Raw genomic sequence first — 27,405 nt, forward strand, 5'->3', positions numbered from 1 at the left:
CGCATCACTCAGATTTATTCTCTCATTTGTAACGGTCATCATAAATATTAGAAATACAAGTGTCTTCTGGCAAGTGTTTGTTTTGCTCCTGCTACTGGATTCCATTTTACATGTCAAGGCAAGTTTTATTGTGTTCCATAGAGATTTATTTTTCTGTTTTTACTTTTTGTTTTGGTGAACTGATGAGATTTTATACATGATAATGAAATATAGCTGAACTATGCCATGTAAAGACTTCTCACATTTATTGGGTGTTCAAGCCTTTTTCAATGTGAATGCTCAATGTCAGTACAGAAAGCTCTCCCTCCCTCCTTTACTCTCTCTCATTCATAAATGTCTTAACCATCTGGTAAAGGTTTTTACAAAGCCTAAACATAAGAACCACAAACTGTAAATACATGCATTCAAATACATGGTTGTTTTTCTGGATGTGCCCATTAAAGTGTTAACAGAACACATAACAATGCCACGACTGTTCAAAAGTTTGGTAAATACAGTAACAATAGTAATATTGTGAAATAATTTAAAATAATTGTTTTCTATTTTAATATATTTTTAAATGTAATTTATTCCTGTGTTGGCAAAGCTGATTTTCAGCAGTCATTACTAGTCTTTAAGTGTCACATGATCCTTCACAAATCATTCTAATATGCTGATTTGCTGCTCAAGAAACATTGCTTAATATTATCAGTGTTGAAAGCAGTTTTTTTTTGTCTGGATTCCTTGATGAACAGCAAGTTTAAAAGAACAACTTTTTTAAATGTTCAAAAGTCTTTACTGTCACATTTGTTTCATTTAATGCATCCTTGCGGAGTATAAAAAGTAATTTATTTGGAAATGATCCTACTGACCCTAAACGTCTGAATGGTATGACTACCGCAAATACTAATTTCTATTCCTCCCAGTGTATTAATATAATGCCGCCTCTGTCATGTGCAGTGTTGTGCAAGTTACTTCCAAACTGTAATACATTATAGATTACTTGTTACTGTTATTTAAAAGTAATTCATTACCTTACAATATTACTGTCTCAGAATTGTAATGCGTTACATGACTCCTGTATTACTTTTGAGTTACTTTCACCAAAATAACTACAGAAGTAGAATTTATTCTAAAATGACTAAATGTACTGCAGAGCATTTTACATCCAATGGAGTAGCATAATGACTGTGGGCTATCCAGGCTACTAACAATATAGCTTATAATTGGCCAAGTGAAGGCTCAAGACAATGCAAGAAAGGATGACAGCCAGAATCACAAACGATCCAAGCCTGTTAAACGTATTGTAGAGGTAAAGTGATTATCTGGCAATATCTGTGAATAGCTTCGGTCTATTCATATTAGACACAATAGGACTATATATGTAAACTATAATGCCATGACAAGAAGCTCATACGTCCATCTTACGCATGTACAGTCTTCTGCCATCTTCGCCTAATAGCCGCTTTTCCACTGGCCAGTGTGAGCCGGGGCTTACAGCGAGCCGGGCGGGGCTAATAGCCTCGGACCTCGAGCACGGAGGCCGAAATCATGCCGCGTTTCCACTGTCGGGCCAGTAGCCTCGCGGCACTCCTGTAAAACCCGCCCTAAACACGCCTTCACTGGACTACGTCACACAATACAAAGTTCCACCAGCGAGAGGGAGATGAATGAAATAAATCGCTAAACAAATATATCAGAAGCTGTCGTTTAGTCTTTATTTACAAACTTGGACACCACACGCGGCTATTGACTGACCACGAACAGGAAATAGAACTTATTTGCGGCATTTTTGATTCGTTAATGTCTCGCGGTCTTGCTGTTTTTTTTCTTTGAACAATTAAATTTGGGGCTAAAAGTGTGTTTTTGAACATGTATCGAGTAAAATATTACTGAAAATTGATTAGTAATGCCTTACACTACTGCGTTACAGCAACAAGTAATCAGTTACTCCCAACACTGGTCATGTGTTTCTGTTCAGTAGCGCAGCACGTTGAAACGCTCATGCTCGGTTTAGCTCAGCGTCTAGTGGCTTTATTCTGACTTCACAGTTTACACCGACACAATCCGTTATGAACACCACCGTATGAATACGAAGATGGGCAGCATAAATACACCTAACGAGTTTATAACTCAGCACCTCTAAGTAGCCACACTTCATTTGTTATATGTAATGTTTACAATGTACAGCAAAAGGATTTCCGCTACTACAGGTATATATGTAACGGCTGCACTTCTTCAGTGAGTTTGTTTGTGTTCGGTGAATTGAACTGTTGTCTTTTTGCGAAATATTTCCCATTATCAAATATAGCAGACTGTTGTCTGTTTCAACATGGCTAGGCGCAAAGTGAATCATAGGTTCAGCACCCGGGATATTATGGATGGGATTGACAGTGAAGGACATTGATAAGCATGGGTAACGATGATGACTATTGTCCAAACTTGCTTCTGGGATGTACATACTATTGTGTCAATTCACAATGCCTAAACACAAGCTTTCACGTCCCTCCCATTAGTTCAACTACTGCGTTGGCCTGGGTGTTGGCTTCCTGTTTATGGAGATATTAAGCCCGCTGGCTCGACTGTGGGCGTCTTTTCTTACTCTTGGACGTTCGCTGTCATCTTCTCGTAGGCTCTTCGGTCGCAGCATGGCCTCTGAATCCGTAACGCGCTTTGATTTTCTAGTGATTGGCGGGGGATCCGGAGGGCTGGCCGGCGCGCGGCGGGCGGCTGAACTCGGTGCCACTGCAGCCGTGATCGAAAGTAACAAACTCGGAGGTACCTGCGTGAGTAAAGATCATCCTGCTCCTGCAAACCCACATTTCCCTTAGACCCATGTAGGTTGTGTTCTTTAGACGAGTTATTTACAGTAATTGGTCGCTCATTACTCACATGAACAGAGGTGCTTTGGGAAGCCTCCAGATCCAGCGCTTTTTTGTGGCATGTTTTTGTGTGTAATGCAAAACCAGCACCTGTGCATTTTTGTCTGGTGATATTATTGACTTGGTTTATTAAACAACTTTTCTTCTGCTGCAGGTGAATGTTGGTTGTGTTCCTAAAAAGGTATTTTTTCCCCTTACACTAAATTGGTTAGGTGCATAATGTGAGTTGGGTTGTCATAAATGCTCATAAAGTTTAGCATTTTGTATGCTTCCAGGTTATGTGGAACACATCCACCCATGCAGAGTATCTCCATGATCATGAAGACTATGGATTTGAGGGAGCAAAAGCACATTTCAACTGGCAGTAAGTAAGATAACACTTTCTTGGGGGTTTTCTTCTGGGTTGTTTGGTTTTGTTTTTGTGTATAATGTTAAGTGTGTAGGATTATGGCAAGCCATTGCAACATTAAGTATTCTAAATAAAAAAAAAAGCATTTATTTAGTATCTGTTTTTTTATTACTAGTATATTTACTACTATAACTACTATAATTTAATAGTAACTAGTATATTTCTCTGCTATTGCATTTGTTGGTTCATTAGATAATAGTCTTGATTCTGATAGTAACTAGTACGTGTTCATATAACCAGGGTTTGAAATGAACTTTTTCACTCACAAGCCAATTTGACTGCTAAATATTTAAGTTACCAGCCATTTATAACTTCTTTTATTATTTATTATTAAATCTGATTCTAAATCATTGAATGGTTTTCCGTTTTAAAACAGTCAATCATTGTTTGTGAATACCATAAAATTTAAACAAAATGGAAATAAAAATAAAATTCTCCATGAATTCTTTTTTTATTTATTTCCAAATTTAGCTCACGTCAAAATGGCAATAGTTTAATGATAAACATTGAAGATTAGCGGACTGGCTGCCAATTCATGAACTGATCAGCTGTTTTCTTACAAAAGTCAGTGTATTGAAAGCTCTTCTTTGACATTTATTGAAAAAGCCAACCCCTTCTCACTCTAAGTGAAAAAGTGGCCTCATCTCCTAGGGCTCCATTCGCACACTGGGTGAGAAGTGTGGCGCCTCGAATGTCTCATAGGTCTTGCACACCAGACGCGCCATTCTGAATGCGTTCTCAAGTTCAAGGCGGCAGTCCAAAACAGTAAATCTAATCACTATGCAGGCAAAAACTTACCTTCCGGAATGAATGAAGTGGCATCAATGAGTTTGAATTTAGGCGTTTGGAAAAAAAAAACTGTGCAAATGGAAAAAGAAAGGGCGATCTATATTATTATAACATATTAAGCGTAGACTTCAAGCAACAAAAAAATAACTTTTTACTGAAAAATAAATGCACAGTACACAATCGTTTAGCCTAGGGTAAAGTCCGTATGTAGAAATATTTGTCCCAATTCATTATTAATGTATGTGAGTGGCATGGCAATATTTTGAACAGTCTACAGATACACATAGAAAATAATTAAAAATTTTACGTGGCAATTCTCGTCCAGTGTGCAACCTTCTTTACGCTTTGTTTTGCTGTTGTTGGAGGACATAATTTAAGAATCATAACCAGCCAAATTGGCTAGTGAATTGATATGTGTTACCTGTCACGGTTGATTTTCACCCACATTTGGCGGGTTAGCTGGTTTTAATTTCAAATCCTGTCATAACATACCAGTAAGTATTCCATTACTACTGGAACAGAATTTGCCATTGAATTCTATGGGAATTTGCAGTTCACATATCAACTATTCACTTCTAACTAGCATGTATTTCGATTATCTATTCTATGTTACCTATTTCAAGTACCTTTTCTACTAGTAATTCTACCAGTGATTAATAGTAATTAAAATGAAGTACCAGTTCTGTTTCTACTGGTAGTTAGTTTATAGTAATTAAAAGTGAGTACTAGTAACATCAGTAAAGATACAGGAGGGATACATGTAATGTCAGCTTGCCATAGAGGATATTGTTTCTGTAAGAAGATGTGGTAATTCTTTTCACAAAAAAGGACTTTTTTACACTTGTGACAGTTGAGTATAGTCATGTTCCCACAATCTCTGATTCATTACAGCTTTCAGTATTTGTTTTGCTTCCCTTTTGTGGCATATAATATCGGTACTGCTTTAAGTGGATGTTTTTGTCAGCCACAAAAGCATGAGGTGGAATAGTTTGCTTGACTAGAGGTGAGTTATGCTGTAGAGAGTTCAGCTATCAGTGATATGATAAAGCTAAATTAATGGAACAGAGACCACTCTTTGGGTATGTGTATTTTCAGACTCATTAAACGCAAAAGGGATGCTTACGTTAGTCGCCTGAATCAGATTTACCGGAACAACCTTGACAAGGTAGGCTGCAATAAGTTACTTTTAAATCAGCAAATTAAATATGAAGTGAAAAGTAATTTGTAGTAGGTAAAAAACTAATCAAAATCTTTTATACCAAAATGAGCATGGTTTTAAGGGGTCACATTGTGAAGAATTACATTTTCTTGATCTTTATAGTACCAGTTCTACATTGTACTATGAAAGCTTTACATTTAATTGTCAGAGGCAGCGTGGAAAAATTTGCACCAAAAGCATGTTGCTAACTGACTATACTAAGTGGACCTCAAGGGAAAAACTAAATAGCATAATGAAAATGCTTTATAGGACCTCTTTAAACCTTGAGAATTTGTATTGATGTGAAGACTGAGAAGTTGTTTGTGGTTGTACACAGGGCAAAATTGAGTCCATTCATGGCTATGCAAGGTTCACAGATGATCCTGAACCTACTGTTGAAGTTAATGGAAAGAAATTCACAGCTCCTCATATCTTAATCGCCACTGGCGGCCACCCATCCACTGTCAGTGAGGATGATGTTCCAGGTGATCTTATGTTTGTTCATTACAAAAAATTTACCTCATTCTGCTTTACTTCTCAGTTCATCCTTATCATGTGCACTTGCATTAATGTGATTTTTGTAATTATTTTCATCACTTCTTTGCCAGCATCTGCTAAAAACATTTAGTAAATTTCAATGTTATTGCAGGAGCCAGTTTAGGCATTACCAGCGATGGATTCTTTGAACTTGAGTCTTGCCCTAAGTAAGTGATTAATTGCTGATTTCTACTTTATTATTGTGTTTTCTTAGCTTATCCTAAAATAACCGACCACTGTATCCATCTAGACGTAGTGTGATAGTTGGGGCAGGATATATTGCTGTGGAGATGGCTGGTATCCTTTCCACTCTTGGGTCCAAAACATCCATCATCATACGACAAGGAGGGGTAAGAGCTCTGTTTATTGTCACCTGGCTAAATGCTACTGTCATGTATATCCCAAAGTAAGCAATGGCTGTGTTCTTTCTTTTCAAGGTACTGAGAAACTTCGATGCCTTGATAAGCTCAAATTGCACCAAAGAATTGCAAAATCATGGTATTGACTTACGGAAAAATAGTCAGGTAACTAGTAGTGAGCATTATTAAGTCAAGTATTATGTAGGTGGCATATCTTTCCAGTGTGATCTATCAGTTTGTTTGGCACAGTTTCAGTTATGATCCCCCCAAAATATATCTTACATCAGTATATCCAAATATTCTGATGTTTTCACAGGTTAAGTCAGTGCAGAAGACTGACAAAGGCCTTTCTGTTAAGCTGGTGACAAAAGACCCTGATGACAAAGATGCACAGGAGAAGTGCGACACCATCCATGAGGTGGACTGTCTGCTCTGGGCTATTGGCAGGGAACCCAACACCGCTGGCCTCAATCTCAGTTCAATAGTAAAAATGAATTTCAGTTTGATTAATATTATTATTTTTATGATTAATATCAGCATTAATAGTATGATTGGTAAAATATTGTTTGTAAAAATAATAATAATAATAAATACCTAAGAAGCTTTAAGGAATGTTACAGGATTATAAATTAAACTCCATTGATAACATCTGTGGCATGATGTTGATTCCCAAAGAAAGAAAATTCCTCACTTTATAGAAGCTAGAAAAACTATTTTTACAGTATAGCACTTACAATTGAAGCTTATGAGGAATGGAACTGCATATATTATATTGTATATATTACATGTAATAGAAATATAATGTAATTTTATGCAATACATTTTTTTGTTTTGTTTTTGGACCTCACAATTTTTAAACAAAATGTCATAACTCGATCTTCCGGTGAAACGTCAGACTTGTGGTCTGCAGCTCTTATTCAGATCTGCCTTCATCCAATCAATGACTGATAGAACCATGTCCCTCCCCTACAATTGTTTTCTGTTTTCAATAATCCGTTTCACTCTGATGTATGTCACACTATGAAAGAAAAGATCTGACGCTACTTCCATTACATCACAATTTTAAACATGACACAAGTTAACATACAAGTAAAAATCTCTTACCAACCTTGTCTGTGCAAATTGCTGCTCACAGGAATTTTGTCGCTCAAGCATAACTAGATGTTTATGCGCCTAGAACGGTAGGGAGATTTAGACAACTTTACCCCTTTTGTACAGAAAAATTGAAGTGTGCTTTAACAAACATACAAGCTGTACATTTCTGCTTTTAAACCCTCTAGAATGCATTGTCACATTGTGTACACACCATTTTTGCTTTTTACAAACTGAGGGATCATCAAAACATGCCACAGATGCTGTTGATAAAGTTCAACTGAAAACGGAATATTCTTTTAAACTGCAGAAGCTACACAAGATATTATCTTCGCACTGTATCAGTTGGTGATAAAGTAAGAATGACAGTTGGATGTATTGTTATCCAGGGTGTGAAGCTTGATGAAAGGGGACATATCGTGGTGGATGAGTTCCAGAACACCACTCGTGCAGGTGTCTATGCAGTTGGGGATGTTTGTGGGAGAGCTCTTCTTACACCTGGTATGGTTTCAGGATCACATCCTTATGGAGAATTTGCTCTTACATGCATTAAAATCTTCTGGGTGTTTTGTTTGAATACATCAAATAAAACGGCTCATTTTTACACACTGTACTCTGTTTTGGCATAGTATTCATTAAGCACACTCAGAAACCAATTAAGTAAGAGATTTGGTCTTAAAACAATTCATTAAACTTAAAAGATCTTAAAAGATGATGCATGTTGTGCAATTCAGTCTTCCTGTGATTCAGTTGGTTTATGTAAATGACACCTTTCACATTGTGTTTAAAACAACAGACCCTCCCTACATGAGGAAGTTGATTTTGTGCAGTTTCATTTTTTTGTTACTCTAGCGACATCAACTGGTCAGAGTAAATTGGATATGCTTACCATTCATCACACTTTTTTAATTGCATAGTTTATCATCTGTTTAATGGGAGTGTATATTCTGTTTTTTTCTGATAAACTGTTGTTGTTTCCTGTTTTTGTTTGTATGCATAGTTGCTATTGCTGCTGGCAGAAAGCTTGCTCACCGGCTGTTTGAGGGCAAAGCAGACTCCAAAATTAATTATAATAACATCCCTACTGTTGTGTTCAGCCACCCACCTATTGGCACAGTGGGACTAACTGAAGGTGAGCTTATGTACGAATAATGCTTCCTTACAGTATCTTAAAGATCAGACTCCATATGTAGCATTATTATTTTAGTATTATGTATATACCATTATATTATGTATTAATCTTTTAGTTTGATTTAGTCATTTTGATTGTATTTTTGTTAGTTTCATTTTTTTATTATTTCTATATCTATCTGATATTATTTTCTATATTGATTTTTTTTCAGCTTTAGTTTTAGTAGTTTTACTACTTCAACATCAATATTATTTCAGTTGCCAAGGAAACATTTCTAATTTTCATTTAACATTTTCTGTTTTGTTTTCTCTGTACGGAACATTTGCTACAACATGGTCCACATCTATCTATCTATCTATCTATCTGTCTGTCTGTCTGTCTGTCTAGCTCTCTCACGCTCTTCCCCATATTTACTTTATTTTCCATATAATATACACATGGAATTGCAGACAAAAGCATTTTAGATGAAAATATCCTAGATACCATTTTGATGATAAAATAATAATTCATTAAAAGTTCTTAAAAAGGCAATAAGGGTCAGATTTACAAACCCTTGTTTGGCTTTTAAAAAACTACTGTCAGGATTTACCTAAGACACGCTGACAAAGCATTAGAGATGAAAAAGTATGGACATAGGTATTTTGGCATCTGACCTTATTGCATATGCATTTGTAGGAGTTTCCCTTTCAGATGCTAAATTTATGGGAGGAGAGTATTTAAATAAATCATGGTGATTGACTAAGGTTTGCAGTGGTCAGTTTACTCGTATTTGTGCCATGACAGTATTTAACACCTAAAAAACCCAAATCTTCTTAACCCATTGTGAACCTGTGTTGTAAGTACGTTACATTTAATTAGTGAATTGTCATTAGATCACCATCAAAACTTTCCACTCCCACCAGCACTTTTATGGGATTTTAGACACTAATTTGCCCTGTTTAGTAAATCTGGCCCCAAGAATGTATGGAACATGTCCTAAAGTGTGTTCAGTGAACAGAATGACTGACAGCTTAACAAATAGTTTGAGCTACCCTTAGAATATATATATAAAAATGTCATGTTTTGCAGATGAAGCAATCAAGACCTGGGGAAAAGACAGTGTGAAGGTTTATACCACTTCTTTCACCCCCATGTATTATGCCATCACCACTCGAAAGAGTCAGTGCATCATGAAGTTGGTGTGTGCTGGCAAAAATGAGAAGGTGAGGTCATAATCAGTCCATTGATCATAAATGAGTATAAAATATCAAGAAGGATCTGGAGTAATATTTAATTTTATTTAAACAGTTTGCTGTAACATTTAAGTCATTTTCAATAAGACACTTTTCTTTTTTAGGTGGTTGGTCTCCATATGCAGGGTTTTGGCTGTGATGAGATGCTTCAGGGTTTTGCTGTGGCCGTGAACATGGGAGCTACTAAAGAAGACTTTGACCGAACCATTGCCATCCACCCGACGTCCTCAGAGGAGCTAGTAACACTTCGCTAATCAAGTGTTCATATCCCAACATGACAGCTTCGTTCCAATCTAAATAACAGCAAAAAAACATTTCTTTGACTATTCTCCCCAACGTTAATATTTTGTAATGATAAGAAGTATATATTTGGTTTGTTATATCTCTGGGGTCATGTATTATTGCCAGTGATTAAGAAAGACACATTACAACCGTTCATCAGGCTGTGTCTCTTGTACATTGCATTGTTGTACCCCACCGCTCCGATTTTTCACGGGTATTATTGTTTGATTGGAATAGGGTCAGATGAAGGCTTGATGATTTATGACAGCTAAAAGTACATTTTAATCTGTTTATAGTCAAACTGTTGCTTTACCTTTACATTTTTGGAAAGTAGGATTCAGAGAGTTACTTTCAGTAGTAGTTGCTGGTAAGTAGTGCTTACTAAATATATGTAAAATAAAATTGTGGATATGCACAGTTCAGCACTTGCGCATAGACCATGTATACATTTATAAAATACATGTGTCTTTGTGTGGTTGATCTTTTGTTAATTTCTGTATTGACATTGTCAATATACTTTTAATAAACCTGTCACTTTTCATAAAAACTTATACTGACATTGTCAATTCTTCAAAGGCTTAAAGTGAGTTGCATTTATAAGAGGCACTAGGCTAGTGAAGTTAAAGCATCTCTTTGGAATCATTAATATGCAAAGATATTGAACATTTGACACTATGATTACAAAATTCTAGTGTTGGTATTAGCAAATATTTTCTTGCTTAACATTTACTCAGCTGCTTTCATTTAACATTGTTTCACTCAGAAATTGAGGAATTTCAGTCACTTTTAATCTGCATCTTTATCTATAGGTGTTTAAATAAAAGGAGATTGAGGATTTATATCAATATGTTTGGCTGTCGGCTAAGTTTGGTTTCTAAATACCATCTTTTTATGAGATGAGGTGGGATTCAAATGCTGTATTAATCAGCCGATATTCTGAGAGGCTTTAGGAGAAATTTCCACCCATTTTGAGTACATTTCATTTGCAATAAAGTTCTCATTCACATAGCCAACATAGCACATTGAAAAGCTCATATTAACCTACCTAGTTGTGTGCTTGTCATGTTACTTTTACAAGTTATATCTATACTACCAGCCAAAAGTCTGGGATTAGAAAAACTTTTGAAAGGTGTCTCGTACTCAACTTGGCTGTGAAAGAATTCATCTTAAAATAACTTTTCTAATACAGAATTTAAAATGTTTTATTCTACTGGCAGCAAAGACAGCAAACATTACTGCAAAAATCATTTTAATGCGGTAGCTTTCAATCCTGGTACTGGGGACCCACTGCTCTGCACATTTTGTAAGTCTCCCTTATTTAAAACACACCTGCTCCATGAACTCAGCTGAGTGTCAGATAATGGAGACATAAAATGTGCAGAGCAGTGGGTCCCCAGAAACAGGATTGAAAAACACTGTTCTAACACACCGATTTGGTGAACTCAGAATAATCAAGATATTTATATATATAAAAAATAAAAAAAACACAACTCCGGATTCCTTGATTGCACGTATATTGTTTCCTAATTCCTACACAGTGCATATCTGTGATTAAATAGTAACCAAAAAAAAAAAAAAAAAAAAAAAAGAAAATGAAAAGAAAAATGAATAAAAACAATATCTTTTTGGTTTTCAACTGGTTGTGTTTTACAATAGGAACAGTGGAATACCATTAAAACAGAAATTAAGTTACATTTTAAAGTCATGGTCAAGGTCATGAAGTGAAACAATGAGCTGCTTAATTTCATTACCCCTGAGTTTCATCTCAAACAAATGGACAGGCAATAAACCTAGAACAAAATCAAACAGAAGCCTACATGGTGTTTTACCAGGCTTGACTTGCACAAACTTGACCACTTAAACCAAAACAAAAGGAAAACACAATGCGATGCGTGTCTGCTGGTACTGGTAATGGCACAGAACAACTAATTTAAACCAAATACCAAACATTTCGTTTTGAAAGTCCAGTGTCCAAATAGTTTGCATAAAAAATAAAATACAAAAAATAAAATAAAATCAAAAGTGACGTACAGCTTAAAGAGTCACATTAGTGCTTCTAATAGCCACCATAGCCACCACCACCACCGCGTGGGTAGGGCCCACTGCTCCTGCTGGAATAGCCGGCTTTCACAGCACCATAACCTGAAGGCTGCTGTCCATAACCCTCGCCGAAATCACTGTAGCCATTCCCGTTGCCGTATCCACCGCCCATCTGGTCACTATAGCCTCCTCCGTAGCTACTTTGGCTTTCGTAGTTGCCATCGTTACCGTATCCGCCGTTCTGATAGCCGTAGTCGCCATAGTAACCACCTCTTCCGCCGCCATAACCGGTTCCCCGGCCCATTCCTCGGCCTCCCCTGCCGCCGCGACCGCCGGCACCTTGCATCTCTTGCTTGGTGAGCGCCTTCTTCACCTCCACCTTGTGTCCGATGATCACGTGGAACTTCATCACGACGGCTTTATCGGCAGAGTCGTTGTCTTCAAAGTAAACGAAACCGAAACCTCGCTTTTTTCCGGTGTCTTTGTCGGTGATGACCTGAGCCTTCTCGATCGTACCGAACTGGGAGAAATACTCTTGGAGGTGTTCGTCCTCTATGTCGTCTTTCAGTCCCCCGACAAATATTTTCTTGACCTTGGCTAGTGCCTCTGGTTTACCAGCGTCTTCCCGGGCCACCGCTCGCTTCAGATCCACGTTGTTGCCGTCCACGACATGAGGCCTAGCAGCCATGGCGGCGTCCGCTTCCTCGACGCTCGAGTACGTAACAAAGCCGAAACACCGGGAGCGCTGCAGCGGCTGGTTAATCACCACCACGCAGTCGGTCAGCTGTCCATACTGTTCAAAATGTGCCCGCAAGCCTTCGTCGGTCGTTTGGACGTTTAGGCCGCCAACAAACAGTTTACAAAGCTGGTTCGTCATTTTCTTACAATGGACGTACTGAGATCACATGCAACGGAAGGAAGAACTCAAATGTGTTTGAAACGCGGGGGCGGTTCCTTTTGTGTGCGTCAAAACACACGTAGTGGACTCTGATTGGCTGCAAAGTAAAGCACATAAATCAAACCCATCCTCAATTAGCAAGACGCATTCTGGGCACTGGGCAGCAACCACTGACCTATAATAGAGAATTATTAAATAGATCAGTGGCTGCAACTAAAAGAATCAAAGCTAATTTGTCAATCCATTTAGTTTAAAAATATATAGATTTTTGGAAAGATGAAATTTCGAGTTCATGGGTTACATGTGAACTTGACAGCGGGTAGGCCTACATTTTGTTGCAAATGCAGTTCTATTCTGAATCCAAGAAATATCAGGGAATTTTAAAAAAAAAAGTGTTTTTTTCTAGTCCATGAACATTTCTATATTAAAATATACTTTCTTGTTATACTCTTTATTGTAGTATTTCTTTGGCTGCAAATAATCTTTGAGTGCAATTTCTATTAAATCCATGTGCAGTCATCACAAATGACTAGAAAGGGCATGGAGATTCAATGAGGAAGTGTCCAGTGGTAAATTTCCAAACTAATAAAAACTCCCATTAGAAAGTTAAATCCTGTCTTCGCCTTAGTTTCAAAACACTGGAATAAAAACATTTTACGGGTTTTTGGCCAGGTTACCATATTATGATGGCAGTTCATTAGCATCTTGGTGAGCAAAACTACTCTACACAAGTGTGTTTCAGTGATTCTAAAAAGTATAATATATTTTTATTAGAAAACAAACTCAGGAAACTTTAGGCCTGGATAGGCCTCAACTACGTCTTTATGTCTTACACGGTTTTATCACTTTGTGGCAACCGGGTTGTAGGCCAAACTAGAACAGTGCAACTTCATCATTCACTGTGATCATATGCACACCTGTTGTATGAAGGTATACTCCTTAATCCAATGAAAGTATATTTTGTTAAAAGTTCAAAGGATGCCACCATTTAAAACAAACTAGCCAATTAATAAGGTGACTGGGAGAGAAAAGGAGTACACCTGCAGTAAGATCATTGGTTCATAAGTTGCAAGTGAGATGTTCTGCAGATGTCTCAGCTTTGTTGCTTCCACCAATAAAGTATGATTTTTGTACGTGGAACTTTGTGACGAGTGATTTTTGCACAATCAAGGCCCTAATAAGCCGCGGTGTTACTAACCCAAATTCCATCGCACCAGTTCATGAAAAGTCCACTTGACTTATGGATGGAGACCAATTAAAAGACAACTTAAGGAACAAATATAATCCATTTATGAAAAAATGCAATACTTGACCAACACGTACGTAGTGAAGACAGGTTGATTACATACCTAGATCGCAGGATGATATCCTAATGAGATATTTCAGTCCTATCACAATCGAACCCAGGTACTGAACAGGTTCCCTGTACAAACAAACTGCTACAGCTATTTTGAAGTACTGGAATAACTGAAAGAACACCTATATGTGGGAATCAAGAGTAAATATAAACCATGAATATATATATATATATATATATTTATTTATATTTCACTGAATGTGGGTGGGATCGTGTTAAATTAATGTCAAGTAGTAATGCAACTACATGTATGCTTTACTACCTCAGGTGTGGTGGAAACCCCTTAGTTAAAGTCTATCAGCCAAAACGCCGTCTGAAAGGTTAATTAAGCTGTGAAACGTTTATTTAAAAAGTAACATACAATTGCATATCAATGTTTAACAATACTGGATTGATCTGAAGACATAATATACAATACACAAGAGAATGTTGGAAGTAATGATGCTCATACAGCGTTGAACTGAACTCCATGAGTGGGTTTCCGCGCTGGTTTACAAAATAAAAGAAATGGCGTAGGCTAATCTATCCCATCATGATAAAACTAGTTTGGAAAAACGCGTGGTGGGTTTTACACAGACGAACACAAACTCAAAACTGCATGCGTTAATCCCCCAAGACAATGCTAGGCAACAGTTTATATAGAAAACAAGTCTACGGAGAATGCATTTTGACAACAAATCGCCAGTGTTGAACAAAACTGAATTTTAAAACGAATGGGTTACGAACAATTCTAATCTTAAAAAAAAAAAAAACACACAAGTAAAAGAAAACAACCAGGGCCAACTTTGCTGCATGACCTAAAACGAGGAAAATAAATGATATCTAATATATATATATAACAGAACACGTCCTAAAACTAAAGCTGGTCGAGCAAGTCAGGTTTCTGGGAAGATATCTTCTTCCTACCTGTTAAGAATTGAGGTCTTTAAGGTATGCTTTCACAGTGTCCACCATCTCTTGCATGGCCGGGTGAATGAGCCCAACGTGGAAACCGAGAGAGAACCTTGGGGGACAGCTTTCCGAGTCTTTCCCAACCCGCTTTAGTAGCCTCCGTAGCCACCCCTGCCGTAACCAGGCCCGCCGCCACGGGTGTAAGGGGCTCCGCTTCTGCCGGCGTACGTGTTTCCACTCTTCATGGGCCCGTAGCCGGAGGACTGCTGGCCGTATCCGCTGCCAAAGTCACTGTAACCATTACCACCGCCATAGCCTCCCATCTGTTCGCCGTAGCCTCCTCCGTATCCTCCTCCATAGCCTCCGCTTCCATAGCCGCCGCCGTAGCCGCCATCACTGCCGCCGTAGCCTCCGCCATAGCCACCCCCGTAGCCTCCTCTCCCGCCACCGAAGCCATTTTGATTACGGCCCATACCTCTTCCTCCTCCTCTCCCCCTGCCGCCCCGAACTCCACCGGCGGCCTGCATCTCTTGTTTCGTGAGCGCTTTCTTCACCTCCACTTTGTGCCCGTTGATCATGTGGAACTTGAGCACGACGGCTTTGTCGGCCGAGTCGTTATCTTCGAAGTGGACAAAGCCGAACCCACGTTTCTTGCCGGTGTCTTTGTCGGTGATGACTTCGGATTTCTCGATCATGCCGAACTGCGAGAAATACTCGGTGAGGGTGTTCTCCTCGATGTCCTCTTTTAAACCCCCGACGAATATCTTCTTGACTTTGGCGAGAGCTTCGGGCTTCCCGGCGTCTTCCCGAGCCACGGCTCTCTTTAGCTCTACGGTTTTACCGTCTACCACATGTGGCCTGGCGGCCATTGCTGCATCAGCCTCCTCTGCGGAGGAGTAGGTTACGAAGCCGAAACAACGAGACCGCTGAAGTTGATCGTTTTGGACAACCACGCAGTCGGTTAGTGACCCATACTGTTCAAAATGAGCGCGGAGGCCATCGTTAGTTGTTTGGACGTTCAGGCCGCCAACGAAAAGTTTGCAAAGCTGCTCCATTCCTGACATATCGTGCCGCTAGACCGCTGTAACGAGTCAACTGTTAAGAAAAGGTCTTTTTTTAAACGACTGTCGTCACGACGCAATGTTCTCTACGGCAGTAAGACACGCCCATCGCTGGAAAAAAGGCGGGCACTTGGGGCTTTGTGTGTCAAAAACTCACACATATCACATATATCACTGAATTTTAAATTGTATCTTTAAAAAACTTTTTAATAACACAAAGAAAAATGTAAAATTAAATGTAATTTTAAAATAAAATTTTAAAATATGCATACTTGTCTTCTATAAAACATGCCGTTTTTAGTATGCAGTATGCAAAATTAGTATGACCATGCAGCCAGAGGCGGACAGTAGTGAAGTATTTTTACTTTACTCAAGTAAATTTAAAAAGTATCTGTAGTTTATCAGAGTGTTTTTCTTTGGAAAACTTTACTTCACTACATTCCAAAGCATAATGTCATAATTTTTACTGCACTACATTTCATAAATAAAGGTTGTTGTTTGTTTTACCTTTAATATTTAAGAACATTAAAAATGTATAGGCCTACTTTCTTGTACTCAAGTCAAATTTTTGAATTAATTTTACTTGAGTAAAAGTAAGAAAGTACTAGATTTCTAATGTAATTAAGTATTAAATAATATTTAATATGAAATGTAGTGCAGTAAAAAGAACAATATTATTCTTTGGAATGTTGTGAAGTAAATTTTTCTAAAGTACAGACACTTGAAAAGTACTTTTAAAGCAGAGTAAAAATACTTCACTACTGTCCGCCTCTGGTTAGAATTATGTGAAGAGACTTTCACATTTTGTGCTATTATTACCACAGACATTTGTAAAAGCCCAAATGATTTTTGAAGGTCCCCATGTTTAGAAAATGCCACATTCAACAACACTGACCTCTGAGAAAACAAATACAGATATCTGGCAATAAAGGTTTAGATGCAACAGAAAATTGTGAATCAGATTGCAGGAAAAAGACATTTTCTGGGGCATTTGCTAGTGACATTTTGCCCCAAGACTTGTTTGATTTCTAGCCCTGTCACCCCTCACCATATCATTTAAACATATAGTCAGTGATGGCAACTTTATTTGTCTAAGAAAATTATATGTTTTATTGATTATAGTAGTAACACAAAATAGTTAAACAAACCAAATCTGAATTTATTTCTTTTCATTATTTATATTTTTCATGTAGGCTATAGGCCTATATGCACACCTATATCTATATACACACACACATACACATACATAAAAATATATTTTCCAGTCAATGTGAAGCCGGTGGTAAAGTGTGGTGACATCACAGCAAAACTTGCTTGCAAAATAAAACTGAATTTTATTTAAGTTTCATTGAGGGGACAGATGCATGACCTTACCACTCAGCATGAGCAATAGGAACTGATAGTCGAGATCTGCATAACAGATGAAGTGTCTGTAGCCAACACTTTACAGATATTTGGTTACACTTAATGCTGATGGGTGGAGATTATGTCTTTGTATGAGAGTGTTCTCACCTTTTAATATGTAAAACACAACCATCGTCTAAGTGTGAGATGAGGTTTCAAGCTGTTATGGCTGCATATTTTGAATTGACCTAAAGACTTTAGATATGCAATATGACTAGGTTAACTGTCTGTAAGGACACTATTGCACACTAAGGTAGAAATTCATTACTTATGCCCATATCCAAATGACACAAGAAATATGAGGATATGACTCATGGGTTCTGTTTACACCTGGTCACCCGAAAGGGATGTTAATACCAGGTGTAAACAGGGCCATTTTGAATGCAAACTCAGTTTATTTATAAACTGAAATCCAAGAAATTCGGAGCTGTTGACAGCCTCCCCAGGAACCCCATGAATGTTGATTGATGTGTAACTCCATCACCCCTCACACTTTCTAAAGTAAAAAAAAAAAAAATTTCCCCCAATGTGCTATCGTTGATGTCATTCCAAATACTTAATTCCTATATGCTGTTTCATACTCCATTGTTTATTACAATGTCATTCATACCTGCAAGAGTGGGCCAAAATTAGGAAGAAAAAAAAAACAAGCCACTGAAGCATTTCCATTTTCGATGTTGTTTTAACATTTTTATTTGTGGATTGAAATGTAATATAAATAAATGTGATGTTTTATGTATTGATATTTTAATATAGGATATTATATTTATATATTGCAACATTTCAGCCCACGAAAGTTCGTGTCAAATAATAAATAAAGTTCGATTTTTGACCCTTTGTGATCTAAATCAATGCTTTTAGTTATAACCAGTACGACCACAGAGTGGCACTAGAGAGCGGTGTTTTGTGAAGGATTGGAAACCTCGTGTTTTCTCGCGATACGTGACTGACGACTGCTGCAGAATTCAAACTAGCCGTTTTGAAAGTTCCCGAGCAAGAAAGCGGTTGGGGGTAGTACATTCTTCAGATATAATATTGCTATCGCCAACTTTAAATCCAAAGGTAAACACATTTAGACATGTATTTTGCTGTGTAGCTGTCATTTAGACATGTCATTAAGAAAACATGCTTATTACCAATGCCACGCGATGTTTTTGATCGAAGTTTGCACAGATTACGTTAGCCCAACGTAAAGAACTAATGCGTTTAACGCTATAGTTGATCAAAAACATTAGATTCTATCATCATTTACTCACGACCATGTTATTCCAGACCTGTATGACTTTCTTTCTTCAATGAAAAACTAAAGGAGAATCAAAATGTTACTCTGTGGACTAAGATGCAATGAAAGTTAATGGTGACTGACTGACAGGGCTGGACTGAGGCTATTTTCTTTAAATAAATAAATAATACACACACAGACACACACACACACACACACACACACACTGCTGCTCAAAAGTTTGCGATCAGTAATATTTGTAATGTTTTTGAAAAAAAGTATCTTCTGCTCGTCGTGGTTGCATTTATTTGATCAGAAATACAGTAAAAAAAAAAACAGTAATATTGTGAATTATTATTATTGCAATTTAAAATAATGGTTTTCTATTTTAATATACTTTAAAATGTAATTTATTTCTGTTATTACAAAGCTGAATTTTCATCAGCCATCACTCCAGTCTTCAGTGTCACATGATCCTTCAGAAATCATTCTAATATGCTGATTTAATATCAATATTGGAAACAGTTTTGCAGCTTAATATTTTTTTTGGAACCTGTGATACTTTTTTCAAGATTCTTTGATGAATATACATCATTTAGGGATGTTAAATTGATTAAAAAAAAGTGATGATCAAGACTTTTCTTGTTAGAAAAAAAATCTATAAAAAAAAAAAACACTGTTCTTTTTAACTTTATTCATCAAATAATCCTGAAAAAAATATCACAGGTTGCAAAAAATATTAAGCAGCACAACTATTTCCAGCACTGATAATAAATCAGCATATGATTTCTGAAGGATCATGTGACACTGAAGACTGGAGTAATGATGAAAAATCAGCTTTGCATCACAGAAATAAATTATATATTAAAATAGAAAACCATTATTTTAAATGATAATAATAATATTTTACAATATTACAGTTTTTTCTGTATTTCTGATCAAATAAATACAGCCATGATGAGCAGAAGAGACTTATTTAAAACACATTAAAAGTCTTACTGATCCCAAACTTTTGAACAGCAGTGTGTGTGTGTGTGTTTGTCTCATATATATATATATATATATATATATATATGAGACAAAAAGTCTACACATGCTTGTACATGGGTAAATGATCACATTTTTTTCTCTCTAATTTCAGATGTCAGATCTAGAGGATGAGATTAAAGTGTTGCGGCGGAAGGTGCAGGAAGGAGAAGAGGCACTTCAGAGGGCTGGACAGTATGGACTTCAACTCTTGGATGACAAAATGGATCTGCACAACAAATTGGAGGAACAACGAATCGAGATGTCCAATGTCATTGAGGTACTGACCCAGCACTGATTTGCAGCATTTGATCTCCACACCCAGTATGATGATTGACAGTCCAGTCGATCAGTGAATGATTCCTTAAATGTGCTAAATTCTCCAATTGCAGGCCCTGGAACAAGAGAAATACTCTTTACAAAGGGATGTTGAGCTAAAGGCCCGCATGCTGGAGAGTCTGCGATCAGAATTTGATCTCGTCAGAAACCAACAGAAACATCAAATGGAGCAGCAACAAACTCTGCTGGAGAGGAGCCATGCTCTTGAGCTCAGTGATTTCAAGAATAAGGTCAGCTCATATGCTCTTTTGGTGTTCAGAAGTTTTTTTTTTCAATATAAAGCAGGAGTTCCCAGAGGATTCATTCATCTTCCATGTTTTTATCCGTTAAAGCTGCCGCATGTCATTTTTTAAAATGTTACAATAATTTCTGACCACTGGAAATGGCGGAGTGTTCAGGAAACCTATTAGAAAACTATTTTAATTTTTGCATTTGGTGATGCCACTAGTAGCAAAAAACTTGGGTTGAAGCATAATTTCAAAAAGTTACTTATTGTATAGCTTATTGTCCTGAAAAGAAATGTTATCTCATCTGTGGTGCTGATGAAATGTCTTTGTAGTTGGAAAAAATGAAGACAGATTTAGAGGAGGCTCAACTTGCTGAGAAGCAGATGAGACACAAGCTGGACCAGCAGTCTGAAGCACTAAACAGCAAAACCGAAGAACTTCGTGTCCTTACAGAACGTGCACATGAAACAATGTCCTCCGAGATCCTTGAGCTGCAAATGCAGAAGATGGATATGGAATCAGCAATGGTAGAGTACTTTCCAGTCTTTATTTTTAATGGAAATAAGTGGTTTCATAGAAATAAGGAATGTCAGTGTGTAGGGCTGGGCGATATGGCCAAAAATATTTTTTTTTTTACATATCATACAATGGGGAAGGAAATGCTTTCCACATGTTTGTTGGTTTTGAGAATAAATGCTAAGATAATTAGTTTGTTCACAATTAAACTCTACAGAGCTACCTTTTAATTTAGGGCCCCATGAAATCTGTTTTATTTTCCTCTAAATTCTGTTTTCCATTCTATTTTTTTCCTGGATACTGTGTTTTATGGTTCAATACAAATTATCTAAAAAAAATTGTGTGTAATTATGAATTAATACATCTTTAACAGTTTAATCAATCTTCTAAAATGTAATGAAAACAATTTACAATGAAACATTGTATTTTTATGTTTACAACAGCACTGAATAACTGTATAAATTCATGAAAAAAAATTACATTGGTTGTATAATATTCTTTAAAAATATTATTATTAATAATATTTTTATCAAATGAAATTGTGAAAAGCTTGCGAAGTGACTCTTCGCACCAGTTAATTCATGTTGAGTAAAAATGTCCAGAGCTTGCCATTGTTATTGACTTAAATTTTATCGTGACTGAATATGATAACGTTTTATCGCCCAGCACTATCAGTGTGCCCTTGGTGCTGAAGTGTGACCTTGTCTTGCAGGCGACTTTGGAGCAGGAGCTTCAGGAGGCACGATACAAAGAAGAGCAACTACATTTGGCCAACACCACCCTCCAGAGACAACTAGAGAGACTCACGGAAGAGAAGGAAGAGAGAGAGAGAGAGGCAGTGTCCTGCTACAATTCTTTGGAGGCACGTCTATAAGCATTTTCAAGTAAACATGTTTATGAAACATGTATTTACACTACCTTTCAAAAGTTTGGAGTCTGTAAGATATTTTAAACGAAGTCTCTTATGCTCACCAAGGCTGCATTTATTTGATCAAAAATACAGTAAAAAGTAATATTGTCAAATATTATTACAATTTAAATAACTGTTTTGTATTTTAATATATTTTAAAATGTAGTTTATTCCTGTGATGGCAAAGCTAAGTTTTCAGCTGTCTTCAGTGTCACATGTTCCTTCAGAAATCATTTTAATATGCTGATGTGATGCTGAAGAAACATTTTTTAATATTATCACAGTTGAAAAAAGTTGTCTTGGTATTTTTGTGATAACCGTAATATATATTTTTTCAGGATTCTTTGAGAAATAGAAAGTTGTTTAAAATATATATTTTTGTAACATTTTTTTTAGTTTTAGATCAATTTCGATCAATTTAATGCATTCCTGTAGAACAAAAGTATTAAGTTCCCTAAACATTTTTGAACGGTATTGTTATATTGACATGGATAATGTAGGTAATACTCTAGAAAAATATGTCTTATAGTGATAAGTAGGCCCACATGGAATTCTGATGCACATTTTCTGTGCTGATTATATATTTTTTAAAGATAAAATATATATATATATATATAAATGTAAAATTTTTTGTTCTACTGTATGTAGAAAGCTCGTGAAGCCAACCAAGACCTTCAAATCCAGCTGGAACAGGTGTTGCAGCAGGCACAAGATCCAAACAGCAAAGGCAATTCTTTATTTTCTGAGGTACAGCATTAAGCGTTACTTCTATTACTTGGCTTTATGATATTTATGTCTGCCAAGAGCTTTCATTGTAACTAAAGATTAATTTCAAGAGCATCTGAATTAGGCTTGCCGTGATAGACGGTGTTGACAGTGATACTGGTGTTAAGCCGCAACACCGGTTACATCACTTGCCCACCGACCCCCACCGTCGTTTTGATTTTTTATAGTAATAAAAATCATTTAGTTCAGTAAAAGAATGCCGCTATTTTAAAGTGAAAGTAAAATGGGCACACCGCTTTTACAAGCTATTTAAAAGCGAAGGAAAGCGAGGAATAGAGGGAACGCCCTGCCCCCGCGCTGATACCGGTATTACCGGTGTTGTCACGCGTCGATTAACCGGTGGGAAAATTTCCTCGCCGTCACAACCCTAATCTGAATTACATTTTATAATACCAATGCAATACCATTTTTTTCCCCCTATAAACTGTTAATATGGGACAGCTACTCCAAATATTTCCATGGTATTGCTTCATAATAATACAACTGTAGTTACTAAATGTTTTGAGAGGTTACACTTAAATTGCTTTGTGCCATGACACAAAATATTTGGATTTGCACAGGTAGAGGACAAGAGAGCAGAGATGGAGCGGCAACTGAAAAGCATGAAACGACAGCATGAGTCTCTACAAAAGCAGCATGCTCTCACCAAGCAACATATGCACCGCATGAAGGTAAATAGTGGTTTCTGAGAAATTTTTAATAATTTATTTACATTTTTTTCCACATTATTTATTTTCTGAGGTACAGCATTAAGCGTTACTTCTATTACTTGGCTTTATGATATTTATGTCTGCCAAGAGCTTTCATTGTAACTAAAGATTAATTTCAAGAGCATCTGAATTAGGCTTGCCGTGATAGACGGTGTTGACAGTGATACTGGTGTTAAGCCGCAACACCGGTTACATCACTTGCCCACCGACCCCCACCGTCGTTTTGATTTTTTATAGTAATAAAAATCATTTAGTTCAGTAAAAGAACAGACACTACAATTAAAAACTGAACGCGGCTGCTCAATGCAGCGTGCCGAACGACAGTCGCATCACATTTCCATGGTATTGCTTCATAATAATACAACTGTAGTTACTAAATGTTTTGAGAGGTTACACTTAAATTGCTTTGTGCCATGACACAAAATATTTGGATTTGCACAGGTAGAGGACAAGAGAGCAGAGATGGAGCGGCAACTGAAAAGCATGAAACGACAGCATGAGTCTCTACAAAAGCAGCATGCTCTCACCAAGCAACATATGCACCGCATGAAGGTAAATAGTGGTTTCTGAGAAATTTTTAATAATTTATTTACATTTTTTTCCACATTATTGTTTTCCTTATGTGTGCCGTTTTAGATGCAGATAGCCACCCTTATGCAGCTCCAGGGCAACAGGGCTGACCCAGCACAGCTTGAACGACTGCAATTCATGTTATCTGACAAAAACAATGAGATAGAAAGCTTGATGATGAAAGTAAGAGAGCTGGAGAAAGCGAAGGTGAGCTTAGCATATCACATTCAACATAGAAATTATGAAACATATTACAGTTTGAGAAATTAATAGTAATAACTAATGCTAATGTGACGTCACCAACAGATGACTGTAAAAGACCAGCATCCACCTGCCCCCTCTAAAGAAGGCGAGGTTATGGATGAGACTTATTACACAGACCTATTAAAAATGCAACTTTCAAATTCAAAGTAAGTATTCTCTCATCAGTTATTTGTACTGGTGGTGTTACTTTAGAACTTTTCAAAACAATCATGGCATGTATGTGTATAGGAAAGATGCAGAGAAACTGAAGGATGAGTTGTCCATGGCAAGAATGAAGGCTCTCTCTGAAAGTCAGAGAGTGTTGGAGTTGGAGAGGAAACTTTATGGCACAGAGCAAGCACTAAAACAAAGACACAGTGACAATATGAGGCTCCAAGTCAAGCTTGAAGAACTAAAGATGAAATATATACCTAACGGTAATTTTTACTCCATCTCTGAACATTAGTTTTCTACATAAACCTGTTTATTGTGTAATAGAGTGCAACAGTCGGTTCCGGAAGTAAAAATTCCTTTCATTTTCTCTAGAGGAGAATTGATTTTTAACAATAACCTATAAATTTAAGTCTAAGACTGATCTACTGTGATCTATGAGGATGTTAATCATTGGTATGATTCTGCAAAGAACTCTCCACCAATTTACAATCACGACAAGCAAATTCATAAAAAAAACTCTTTAGCACTCATTTCCACGAAGCATTGCAAAAGACGTGGTAGTCAGGCACCCTGTGCTGTCAAACTACTTTTCATATGTGACCCTGGACCACAAAACCAGTCTTAAAGCAGCACTATGTAACCGCTAGAGCGCCAAAAGTTACATAGTGCTGCTTTAAGTCGCTGGGGTATATTTGTAGCAATAGCCAAAAATACATTGTATGGGTCAAAATGATAGATTTTTCTTTTATGCAAAAAATCATTAGGATATTAAGTAAAGATCATGTTCCATGAAGATATTTTGTAAATTTCCTAATGTAAATATATTAAAACTTAATTTTTGATTAGTAATATGCATTGCTAAGAACTTCATTTGAACAACTTTAAAGGTGATTTTCTCAGTATTACAATTTTTTTTGCACCCTCAGATTCCAGATTTTCAAATGGTTGTATCTCGGCCAAATATTGCCCTATTCTAATCTCAGTTTCGAAAAATTGACCCTTATGACTGGTTTTGTGGTCCAGGGTAACACACACACACACACACATATATATATATATATATATATACACACACACACATTTTTATTCCTCATAAAAAATGTTAATTACACAGTCTTGTTCTTTTGTCTGTATCTTTTGTCTGTGATTTTCAAATTTTTTTTGCTTCAAATCAAAGGTTGTAATGTGATTTTCCTCATAAAAAATGTTAATTACACAGTCTTGTTCTTTTGTCTGTATCTTTTGTCTGATTTTCAAATTTTTTTTGCTTCAAATCAAAGGTTGTAATGTGATTAACTCAGTTGATATGATTAGCAGGTTGGTTTCAGTTTATGGCATATAACTCTTTAAAACTTTGCATGGAAAAAATAAAAATACGTATGTACTTTTTAAAAATATGTATGGGAAAAATACTTCGGAACCAAGGCCACTGAAAAAGTGGGCGGGTACTATTGCACTCTATTGGATAACTGCTGTAATTCATTTTTGTGCTGCTATTATGTGCTGGTAATAAATGTACCATTGTTATGTATTCAGAGGTGAACAAAGTACAAGTACAGAAACGCCGCCGGGAGAAGTTTCCTGTAGCTGTTCCAGAGGAAAAATCAGCACCTAGCAAAGAGGAAACTGCAACCATGGACACTGAGCCAAGCAAGGGCTCTAGTACAGAGGAAAAAACCCTCAGTCATCCTGTTGAGAAGCCGGTTGTGATCCCCTTGCATTCTGCACAACCCACAGAACCCAACCCTGTCATGTCCCGTGAAAGCAAGTCTGTCCGAATCTGTGAGGATCCCCCAGTCTGCATTCCTGATGTGCCCAGGTCAGTGCCAACCTCTGCATGCCAACCCTTCTCCTTTCTGCTGCGCTGTGTCAACTTTACAGTCTTTGTCATCTTCCTCTTCCTGGGTTTTATGAGAACACTCACTCCTCGACCGTCACTTCCCTCTCTACCGTTGCCTCTCAGGAACCCTGTAGCTCGAAGACGCTTAATCCCATGAGATATTGGTTTATTGACTACACTTTAAGAAGATGAACTGTTTAAGGACTGTTAAATCATTGTGAAATGTAGCCTGATATTTGAGTAATATAAATACATAGTTGTTAACCTTTTGCACTTCAACTGTCAGAACTTTTTGACAGTGACATTAAAATTTTAACTGTTAAAGAAACACTCCGTGTGGCAGTAGCAATAATGTTAGTTACATTAACTTGCAATAATTAAAATGTTACTTTTTAAAGAAACACTCCTGTGACAGTAGCAATAATGGTAGTTACAATTAACTAAATGTTGTTTTATGACATTTACATTTTAGCACTTAAGGTCTGTAATTTGAACCACCACAAACTGAATGATTTGCCTGTAGGTCTCCTGTAAGTGACTCCAATAGCAAGAATGAGGATCAAACTCATCAAAGCAGCGAAGAGGAGGAGAACTGGAGAACTGAAAGGAAGAGGATAAAGTACCAACAGCCCACTCATGTTAACTCAGAAAAAACTATGGCAAACGAGTGTGCTCAACAGTAGTTTGGCTATTGTAAAATGTGAATCCTTTATCAATATTTGTCATACTTAAAAAAACAAAAACAAGATATTGTGTATGAATTTTACAGGTGTATAATTTACATCATTATTTGATTTGTGGCTTGTCCTGCCTATGCACCTGATTTGTAAAACAGTTTACCTTTTTTTACATGTGTTAATAAGCTCTGTAAAATAATTAACTATTTTCGACTGTTTGAATAAAAAAAGGTGAATTAATGCAGCCTGATTAGTAATTCATTCATTTCTGGTACTCAGCTTGCTGTGTGCCTATTATTTCTATGTTTTAGAGTGGTTTACAAACAAACAATAAGAGCCAGATTGCTATGGTCTTCAGTTTTTGGCTTTCACTGTGAGACACTGATTGATTAACAGTATATAAGCCACTGTGTTATTCTATTGAGTACAGTATTTGCCATTTTCTCATAATATGTTCTGCTTCAGCTGCATTTGTGCAAAATGGTTAGTTTATATAATCATTAGCCTTATTGTTGATTTCTTTTTCTCAATTTGTTGTCTTGGAACTGAAAAAAAACGTTTTTTGTAGATTTGTATTATGCTGTTTGTGTAATTCACATATAGGTAATTCACAGGAAGTTTAC

The 27,405-nt window shown here is 36.8% G+C and overlaps 4 protein-coding genes across 6 annotated transcripts; 2 read left to right on the forward strand and 2 right to left on the reverse strand.

Moving 5' to 3' along the window:
* The first annotated feature begins 1,957 nt into the window (after window positions 1-1,957).
* Window positions 1,958-11,498, forward strand: LOC107742476 (glutathione reductase-like). 3 transcript variants are annotated; one of them, XM_016555446.1, is made up of 14 exons: window positions 1,958-2,220; window positions 2,612-2,765; window positions 3,016-3,042; window positions 3,137-3,225; window positions 5,155-5,224; window positions 5,595-5,742; window positions 5,907-5,961; window positions 6,045-6,144; window positions 6,232-6,318; window positions 6,470-6,637; window positions 7,635-7,746; window positions 8,246-8,377; window positions 9,446-9,579; window positions 9,714-11,498. In XM_016555446.1, exons 1-14 carry the CDS (start codon window positions 2,153-2,155, stop codon window positions 9,861-9,863), a joined length of 1,494 nt encoding a protein of 497 aa, XP_016410932.1. In that variant the 5' UTR covers window positions 1,958-2,152; the 3' UTR covers window positions 9,864-11,498. The 3 variants fall into 3 exon arrangements, with proteins under 3 accessions (XP_016410932.1, XP_016410931.1, XP_016410933.1); XM_016555445.1 differs by lacking the exon at window positions 1,958-2,220 and having other exon boundaries at window positions 2,490-2,765; XM_016555447.1 differs by lacking the exon at window positions 1,958-2,220 and having other exon boundaries at window positions 2,701-2,757.
* A 150-nt stretch (window positions 11,499-11,648) lies between these two features.
* Window positions 11,649-12,872, reverse strand: LOC107742477 (heterogeneous nuclear ribonucleoprotein A0-like). The gene has a single exon (XM_016555448.1). The coding sequence runs from the start codon at window positions 12,806-12,808 to the stop codon at window positions 11,948-11,950; it is 861 nt and encodes a 286-aa protein (XP_016410934.1). The 5' UTR covers window positions 12,809-12,872; the 3' UTR covers window positions 11,649-11,947.
* Window positions 12,873-14,511: 1,639 nt separating this feature from the next.
* On the reverse strand, window positions 14,512-16,215 carry LOC107742478 (heterogeneous nuclear ribonucleoprotein A0-like). Its single transcript, XM_016555449.1, has one exon. The coding sequence runs from the start codon at window positions 16,139-16,141 to the stop codon at window positions 15,227-15,229; it is 915 nt and encodes a 304-aa protein (XP_016410935.1). The 5' UTR covers window positions 16,142-16,215; the 3' UTR covers window positions 14,512-15,226.
* A 2,232-nt stretch (window positions 16,216-18,447) lies between these two features.
* On the forward strand, window positions 18,448-26,963 carry spdl1 (spindle apparatus coiled-coil protein 1). Its single transcript, XM_016555460.1, has 12 exons — window positions 18,448-18,604; window positions 19,906-20,070; window positions 20,183-20,359; window positions 20,689-20,883; window positions 21,585-21,734; window positions 22,431-22,529; window positions 23,129-23,239; window positions 23,915-24,055; window positions 24,155-24,258; window positions 24,341-24,528; window positions 25,802-26,084; window positions 26,629-26,963. The coding sequence occupies exons 2-12, from the start codon at window positions 19,906-19,908 to the stop codon at window positions 26,786-26,788; spliced, it is 1,773 nt and encodes a 590-aa protein (XP_016410946.1). The 5' UTR covers window positions 18,448-18,604; the 3' UTR covers window positions 26,789-26,963.
* The last annotated feature ends 442 nt before the right edge of the window (window positions 26,964-27,405 follow it).

This window comes from Sinocyclocheilus rhinocerous, unplaced genomic scaffold, assembly GCF_001515625.1.
Source record: "Sinocyclocheilus rhinocerous isolate Xijiao unplaced genomic scaffold, SAMN03320098_v1.1 scaffold1579, whole genome shotgun sequence".
NCBI lineage: Eukaryota > Metazoa > Chordata > Actinopteri > Cypriniformes > Cyprinidae > Sinocyclocheilus > Sinocyclocheilus rhinocerous.

Coding starts and splice junctions, on each gene's coding strand:
- LOC107742476 (XM_016555445.1), top strand. CDS start 2,535: ATGGAGATATTAAGCCCGCTGGCTCGACTGTGGGCGTCTTTTCTTACT. Junction 5,225..5,594: donor ACCGGAACAACCTTGACAAG/GTAGGCTGCAAT, acceptor GGTTGTACACAG/GGCAAAATTGAGTCCATTCA. Junction 6,145..6,231: donor TCATCATACGACAAGGAGGG/GTAAGAGCTCTG, acceptor TTTCTTTTCAAG/GTACTGAGAAACTTCGATGC.
- LOC107742477 (XM_016555448.1), bottom strand. CDS start 12,808: ATGACGAACCAGCTTTGTAAACTGTTTGTTGGCGGCCTAAACGTCCAA.
- LOC107742478 (XM_016555449.1), bottom strand. CDS start 16,141: ATGTCAGGAATGGAGCAGCTTTGCAAACTTTTCGTTGGCGGCCTGAAC.
- spdl1 (XM_016555460.1), top strand. CDS start 19,906: ATGTCAGATCTAGAGGATGAGATTAAAGTGTTGCGGCGGAAGGTGCAG. Junction 20,884..21,584: donor TGGATATGGAATCAGCAATG/GTAGAGTACTTT, acceptor CTTGTCTTGCAG/GCGACTTTGGAGCAGGAGCT. Junction 23,240..23,914: donor AACATATGCACCGCATGAAG/GTAAATAGTGGT, acceptor GTGCCGTTTTAG/ATGCAGATAGCCACCCTTAT.